The sequence below is a fragment of the Pempheris klunzingeri genome, chromosome 15 (genome assembly GCF_042242105.1).
Source record: "Pempheris klunzingeri isolate RE-2024b chromosome 15, fPemKlu1.hap1, whole genome shotgun sequence".
NCBI lineage: Eukaryota > Metazoa > Chordata > Actinopteri > Acropomatiformes > Pempheridae > Pempheris > Pempheris klunzingeri.
Window position 1 is genome coordinate 19,425,049 of NC_092026.1, and position 8,710 is coordinate 19,433,758.

At 38.8% G+C, this 8,710-nt stretch overlaps 1 protein-coding gene across 1 annotated transcript in view; it reads left to right on the forward strand.

Annotated features, from left to right (window-relative positions):
• Positions 1 to 2,252, forward strand: part of LOC139213840 (contactin-associated protein-like 4) — a 90,683-nt gene extending 88,431 nt beyond the window's left edge. The window contains exons 23-24 of the mRNA XM_070844502.1: positions 1,032 to 1,103; positions 1,933 to 2,252. Coding sequence (XP_070700603.1) covers positions 1,032 to 1,103; positions 1,933 to 2,129 — 269 coding nt within the window. The 3' untranslated portion in view covers positions 2,130 to 2,252. The remainder of the gene's footprint in view (positions 1 to 1,031; positions 1,104 to 1,932) is intronic.
• The last annotated feature ends 6,458 nt before the right edge of the window (positions 2,253 to 8,710 follow it).

Below are 8,710 nucleotides of genomic sequence, written 5' to 3' on the forward strand. Positions count from 1 at the left end.
ATATTTATGGTTTTTAGATATTTATGAATGGTATTGTCCAGAAATACTGATGGACAAATTCATCGTCAGTTTTTTTTTTCTTCTTGATTTGTCATCAAAAAAACAAAAATGTAGAATATATTGGCTTTGTCTTGCAAGTGCTAAAAGAAGAAGCCAGTCAGTGAAGCAGACAGTGACGATGGTGCTGTGTTGTACACGGTGGAAGTCATTAAAGTATCTCTGGTTACCTTGTCAAGCCTGAAGCCCATATTATGTAGCATGACAAGCTACACTGCTCAACTCATTCAGACTTGCCATGGTATTTGGTTCTGCTAACACTTACCAGTAAAGCCATTACATTAGTGTGCAAATTGAGCAACGACAAAGTTCATTCGACCGTGTAATTGATCGGGAGCTAACAATCCGATTTTTAATAGTAGTCATGGAAACTACAATAACTAAAAATGATAACAAAAGTGTACATTTCGTAGGACTAATGTCTACAATACTATGCAAGAAGAAAGTTTGTGATGACATTGCTTAATTACACCTGATAGCATTACATTATAAATTGGTTACCACATTATATTCCAATGCCGCTTCTGTCTCTGCTTTGGGGTTTCATCTATCTGACCAGTGTGGGTCTCCTGTTGTCTTTCCATTTTTGTGGGTTGAAATTGCATGAAAGCTGCCTTTCCAGCTCATAATGGGCTCATTAATCGACTAGTATCCACCTTGTTTTTTGGAGACTATTGAAAGTTTGATCAATGCTTTAATTCATTTGGACCACAGAGGGGGGTTTCCTCCCTCAGGGCTCATATTCATCCAGTTTGTGATGCTTTACTGGAGTCCTTTTGAGAGCTGGTGTAGTATTCGCAGTCTACTCTGAAAGTGATGTTCTGATCTTGTCTTCTGTCTGTCTCTTTCTGATCTGACTTTTCGCTCCCTGTGTGCCTTGTTTTCCTGCATTTCCTACTTACTCTTAATCTTCTTGGTGCTTCCTGTTTTTGTCCTTCCTCCTTTCCACCACCACTATTCTTTCTCTGCTGTAGACCAGTCTGGTTCAGTGGGTTCAGGTCAACCTTTAGTCAATGCCATCAGGACTGACTCGGCTCTGATTGGAGGTACTGAATCTTTTCACTGTATTCCATCCTCACTGGTATAATACCAGGATCTTTGGTTTCTGGTACACTTGACTAACATTAGTGAGCCAATCACTGATTCCCATCTGTCAAGTGTGAATATGCAATGGTGCATTTTCTAACAGTGACAAAGTAAGTTTGCTGGGTTGAACAAAGCTGTGGGCAGATGTTGAGCTCTAAGAAAGAGTAAAGTGATGTGCCAGGCAAGAGTCCATTTAAAACCAATTTAAAACTTTGTTGCTCTGCCAGCACAGATTGATTCAAAGTGAAGACTGAAAGGTTCAATCTATAATCGTGTAGATAGAAAAAGGTGAGACACAGAGAAAAGTCATTTAAAACTGTCCATTAAACTGGCCTGACTCTGTCTCGTTGCACAAAGGGCAGTTCACCTAATTAATCATGCAGGAATGACTTGCTGATGGGAAAACGTTTTTGGCGTTATCGTAAGAAACATGGTCTATTTATAATGTAACGTAGTATTAAATTCATTTGAGATGTATTTTGGAATTCCAATTAAATGAAACCTGCTTTCATATTCCCAAAGGGCTCAACAGAGCGAAACAGCCCAATAGATTCAAAAGATTTAAAATGGAGTTTAATGAACTTGAAAGTTAGATTTGCAAGATAATCCAAGCATTTGGAAATTAAATAGCAGCACATTGGGAGAAAAAAAAAAAAAAAAAAAAAAGGGGGCCTATATTTTGTTCTGATTTTCAAGTAGTTCATTTTAGTCTTTGAAGCAATCATGCATATGGAAGACAATTATCCGATATCTCAGGCTTTTACATCTTGAAATTCCTCTACCTGGCAGGTGTCATAGCAGTGGTGATCTTTGTGATCGTGACCGGCCTGGCAATAACCGCCAGATTCCTCTATCGGAGGAAAGAGACGTATCGAAACCAGGAAGTGAAGGGAGTCAAACAGGAAGACAGCCAAGATTTCCCTTTCAACAACCAGGCTGAGTCCCAGAACGTCTCCAGTGAAAACCCAAAGGAGTATTTCATTTAAATGGAAGCCTGATGACCTGATGAACTGATTTCTGGGGCAGAGGTTGCAGACAGGAGTGACCTACCATGCCTCAGGACTTTACACTGCACTCAGAGCCGTTCAGAGACTTCACTGGAGGCTGTGGCTCCACATCACATGGAGACGAAAACAGAACTCACACAGCGTTGTCTTTCTGTTGCTTTACTGTAAATTGTGTATTATACTGATACAAACAGGCAACAGTTTTGGACTTAAGATGTTGATATCCTTGTTTCAACTGTAAATATTTAAAAATGTATTTGTTGAATTAATGTATTTGTAACAATCTCTGGCTAATGTCACTTTGTCATTATGGAGGTGTTAGTATTTGTAGGATGAATGGGTAGGAAAAATGTGAAGCTACAAACCCCAAGCTGTCCTTGTGCTTGGGTTTCTCTTGGAAATAGATGGGTATTGTATGTAGAGAGAGGGGAGACCTTTAAATTAGTAGCATATTGTTTTTTATTCCCTGGACGTTCAGTCATCATGCCTCTAATTGTGATCGTATTGTTTTGCCCACCTTTAACAGGGTCACCCACCAACTCCAACCATATTGATATTATATGCAAGATGTCTTCAACTTCCAACAGTTTCTTTCCACTATCCTTCCCACTCTTTGAAAGTTCTCACATTGCAAGATCTGTGGTGGAAAAATATATAGGATTTATTATTAGTCACTGATTTACTAAGGTTTAGAGTTATAATCCAAAACCTCATCATAAACAGTGCTTGTAAAATTAAGAGTTATCTCCCAATTTACACACAGTATAAATACTTCAGTAAGGGTTTTAGCTGGCACTTGAGAAGAATCATGCCAAAAACAAAAGAAATCAGTTTAGACTTGAGAATGAGAATTGTTGATGCTCACAAAGCAGGAGAAGGATATACAAAGTTATCACAGCGTTTCCAAGTGTCAACAACTGGAGTGAGAAGCATCATCAAGAAATTCAAAGAGAGCCACACTGTACAGATCAAGCCTGGCAGAGGTAGGAAGCGAAAAATTTCAAAGACCCTGGAAAGAAAACTAGTGAGAGATGTGTCTAAAGACCCCAGAACAACTGCCAAGACACTAGTGAATGACTTAGCCAAGTTGGGAATTGTAGTCTCAAAGAAGACAATCACTAGAGCTCTGCACAGGAATGGACTGCAATGTTGCAGACCAAGAAAAACTCCACTTCTGCAGAAGAGGCACCTTAAAGCCAGACTGAGGTATGCTAAGGACAACCTGGAGAAAGATTATGCATACTGGAAGCATGTCCTTTGGTCAGATGAGACGAAACTAGAGCTCTTTGGCCATAGAGACATTGCTTATGTTTGGAGAAAGAAGGGTGAGGCAAATAACCCAAAGAGCACCGTCCCCACAGTGAAACACGGTGGTGGGAGTATTATGCTGTGGGGATGCTTCAGTGCGTCTGAAACTGGGAATCTTGTCAAGGTGGAAGGAATCATGAAGAAAGAAGGATATGTGAAGATTTTGAAAGAAAACATCAAGCAGTCAGCAGCAAAACTGGGTCTGGGTCGTCGCTTTGTCTTCCAACACGACAACGACCCAAAACACACGTCACTTCTGGGTGTATAAATAGCTAATATGGTCGCCGTTTCAGCTTGTCCTATGTTCATGAATCAGTTAACGCATATTTCAGTCCTCAAAACAGCTACTTTGTCAGAAATGTAGCAAATCAACTGGTGTATCTGTTTACAGTGCAGCCAAACAAATTACCAAGCAATGAAAATTACAGTACTTTAAAGAATGTTTGATACAGATATGAGTATCACAGATAGCAAACTAACCTTCTCCCCCACTCACATCAAAATGTCATTAAAACTGCATGACTGAAGTCACAAAAGGTTTATCTAAAGCGGCCTCTTATATAGTGAAGCCTGAACTTATGAAGATTTTTCAAAAAGCATCCAAGTCGAGTGCAACTTCTTCCCTTCCTATTGTTCAAACAGCTCAAACTAGGCTCCTAGTCTGTAGGCTGAATTAATTTAGAAAGAACTTTCGTATGTGAATGACTATGTGTGTTTGTTGCAGTGAAGGTTTGACATCTCTGAGCCACAATCAGGGTTGTGGTAGATTGACACTAACATTCAGTTTATCCCCCCCCCTTCTTTCTTTTCAAAGCATGGTGGCACTGGCAGGAAATAGTTGCATCCATGAGCTTTGATCATTTCTAGACTGCCGTCACATGGGTGGTTCCCTCAAAAGCCTTTACATCTCGCTCACTTTGCTTTTTCTTTCTACCCCTTAAGGCTTCTCCCTGCTGCATGCCGCCTGTTGGGAGATTCCCCTCCCAGCTCTGAATGTCTCTGAAGAGTAAAGCTTTTAACACTGGCAGTAACACAGACTCTGTAACATTGTGGCCGTCTGTCCCTTCATTCACTGCACGCAGAGACAGTTAATGTGTTTTTGTAATGCTAGTCTGCTTCGGTCTGACAGGTGGATTGTGATTTAATAGAAATCAGAGAGATTATCAGAATGAGACAGGAAGATAATCTGAAAGAAAGTGTCAAGCAGACATGGATTGAATGAAAAATAACCTGATATTAACACTTGAAAATGAAGCAAATCCCCCTCGTGGTAATTCAGCTCACGTGTAAAGCGCGCTGCTGATAGAGCGAGGATGAGAGTCAGAAAGAGGATCGACAGCAGCTGTTTTTCCAAACACACACACCACCGTGTCTGCAAAACCACAAAAGCACAGATGGGATTTTAATGACAAAAGTTGCAAACATTTCTAAGTGTGTCTTTAAATTTGATCCATGTATTTTTGTGTAATTTCTCACCCCACAACAAGAAAACAGCTGATGGCAGGCATTGTTGTCTGCTGCAAAAAAAACTGAAGTAGGAACTTTGCCTACATGGATAAAAGTGCAGCTGGGTCAGAAAATTTCTGTCTTGCAAGGAAGAGGGTTGTTGTACTCAACTAATGACCAACTGTCTTTACCTTTCTGATACAGAAAGGAACAAAACAGTTATAAAGTTGAGTCACTTTTGAGAAACACACAAGTGTGTCTGTGGGTCTCACCGTGACACTTTAAAGAGAAAGAAAGCAGAACAGCAAGCAGACCTTTAGTTATCAATTTCCAGGCTCAGCCCAGTCCCACTATCTGCCAAAGCATCATCAATATACAGAAAAACTGTTGCAGATGCAAAACAGTTGCATATTTGGACCAACGTTTGTAAACCTGCAATCCTTAAAAATCAAATCTTTTTGCCAGTAGTGGTTTGGCTTCTTTATGGTAAGGTTTATAGTCCAGCTGAATGGTTCTCAGTGTAACTATAATAATATAATGGTTCTAAGTATTGGTGGAAAGCAGTGATGTCAGTGAGTTTGAGATATATGCCATAAATAAAAAAATATATACATATATAATTATATATATCCAGGAGGAGGATTGACCATATTCTGTTTGGTTACATACAAAATTTTGTTTGATGAAAATAAAATGTTTTCCAGAGAATGTGACTGTATGATTTTCATTTTATTTGCTTGTCCAAATAAATTCTCTATTCATTGTAGAGCATGTACTTTCTACACAATGTCAACACACTTTTAAAACTTTTTAGAAATTGCCAATCATTGAGCTCTTTTGAAGCCGACACCTGTTGTGTCATTTATCCTTCAACTATGAGTATAATTATGTATCAACTCATCTCCTTATTGTTGCTTCCCCTCACTTTAGTGTGGACACATAACATCTGATGCCTGTTAACATGTTTCTCTGCAGACCAGAGATGAGGGAACAGCTGCGAAGCATCCAGGAACAGAGGATATCAAAGTGATTCTCTGTGAAGCCTGTTTAAACAGTCTGATGCCCGAGATGAGTGAACTGCCTCAGATCAGTTCTGTTTGATTCATGTAAATCTCCTCGTATTGGTTGTGATCAGAGACGAGATGTGAAGCTGAACTGAGTTGTCAAACATACGGATCAACAAATCTAGAAACTAGGACGGAATTTGATGAATATGCTCTCATCTTTAGACAGCGTGGTATACAGTTAATGTTTGATTTGGATGATAAATATCACCGTGATCCATCCTTTACTCTGTCAGCCAATCTGCTTTCGAATTTGTGAATTCCAAAGCTTAAATTTGGGAAGTCAACTGTGTATAAAGCAAAAACAATGGAGTCTGATCTCCACAACTTCGATGTTGCTGCTGAACCTCAGACTAGGCCACCACCCTAACTGACATGTTGTAAACCTGCATCTTGAATATGATGGAGGTAATGCTGAGGGATAGTGGACTTAATGTCTTCAGATGTTAGTGTATTCATGTAGAAGTAAATGAAGTTAACATTTTCAGACTAGTCCAGCAAATGAAGCTACTCATCATCCATCATTGAGACTCAAACATGAGTAAATATTCGATTGACTTAGGTGATAAAAAAAAAAAAAAAAGGGTCTTTTGCTTTTTGGGTTTGAATTTTTTGACTAACTATTCTTACATTAAGGCACACAGTCTGATGTCTTACAGGGCTTTTATGAATAGAGCCTTCAGTGGATAGAGTTTGTTCAGTTGTCATAAAGATGGCTCAAGCTGTCATTATGTTTGGTAAAGTGATATTTTAAAATGTGTTTTTAGCAAAATGATGACTGACAGGTTTTCAGTTTGAAAACAAGAGCATAGGGAAATATAGAGGAACAAAGGTAAAGTGGATTAGAAGGGATTAAGATATTTTGATTTCCAGTAATGAAAGCATGTCATCTTTGGTAACTATTGTACCACACCCAAGTGAGTCTGAGTGACACCTGCTCACTCGCCCCTCTACATTCAGAGTTAATTTATAAGGCTCAAAATGGAAAAGTAATATAAAGATTAAGATCTTCTGTCATTTTATTAACTGGAGGTGCAAGCGGAAACCTGAAAGAACTATGAATATAGCTGGATAACATTGACACTGAAGTGATTTTAAATAGCCAACATTTACTGCTGGTGCTGTAATAAGTCTGATGAATAATGTGCTCCATCACATTTACCCATTGAAAAGTAATTTAATGATTAACATCAGCTTTTGACACATGTTTGAAGGAAAAGGAACAGAATAAATGATTAATTTCAACATGGCAAACAGCCAGAGCTTTAGCTGGAATATGGCCTCTCTACTGAAATGGATTACATTTTCTTTCAATTCAAGTGCCAATATCACTATTTGTACTTCACAATCTACCCACAGAAACTTCACTTTGAAGAGCACAAAAATGCTTCTTTGTCCAACTCACCATCTTCTTTTTGTGCAAGATGATTCCTGTTATGACAGATATGCAAGCAACAAAAGATGTCTAATGTTGACTTCAGTGAAAGTAAGCGTGTGAGCCATGTAAAGCCTCAACTACACGGCAGTGCCTCATTTTAAGGGTCCATTTTCTCTACAGCTATTACCATTTCAGCATAATTGCTGCAGTTACACACTCCCACACTGTGATAATATCTAATTTCTGATATACAGGTGGACACTGCACATTTAATGGTCCACTATGATCATTTAATTTCATCTGCCACAAAGTCCACATATATGAGTCAAGCTTTGCAAATAAACAATCCCTCAATTTAAACAGTTAAAACATGCAAAACTTTTGGAGCAACAGGGATGAATTAGCTGGATGATAAAGTCATAAACCACTAGTGTCACATTAGACTGGAGCTATTCGATTCATCCAGAAGGTTAAGGTGACATTTACCAAAGCTTAGACTTCTTAAGAGCAACTGCTCCTCGTGTAGGCATCAAACAACCTCCCACCACCTCTCAGGGCTGTTAGAGCTAGCAGGATGCACACTGCATGTACAAAATACCTGGGATACTTGCTTTTTATGACGTGCACTGATAAGATGAATTCGAGTAAAAACCATTTCCTCGTATTGATTTCTCTTATCACATTCAAACCTGCCACAAAAGGAGAAGACAGATAAATGAATCAGGCGATATGGGGGGGGGGACTTAATAGCTTATAGAAGTTCAGTTTATATTTTGTAAGGTCAGTGCAGACTAGTGGTGTAATAAAACTTGCTATACAATATAATATAAAGGTCTTCACTATGTGTAATCGGTGCACAGCTATGCAGTGATAATAATAATAATAAAACAAGAGTTAGGTAGGCCTATTTTGAAATGAATTAGTAAAGTTGCAAGCAAACTGGATTCGAAAGTATAATGAGGATCATAGGAAAACTAAATAAAAAATTCGTAATAACAAAAACTACAACAATAACCAGATAAGACATGTTGGCAATACCGTGGTGTGCTAGAATTAATGACAGGCCTGCACTACTATATAGATACGCATACTGATTATTCGGTTAATAGGATTCAAAAATGCATTTCAGTTTCTCCCAGAAATCTCAGAAGCATCAACTTCTTTATTTTGGTCGTCAATGAAGGTGGTTTAAAGTAAGATCTTGTTTTATTACACAGCAGTCAAAAACTGAAGAGTCTCTCTCTGCGTTTCTACTTTAAGCCCTCCATGTTTTGTCATGGCGCTCTGCTGGAGGGAATCGACCCCTGCTCTCATAGCAGGCTGCTGCTGATTATCCAGCCCACCTACACTTTACAGTCTGAGCA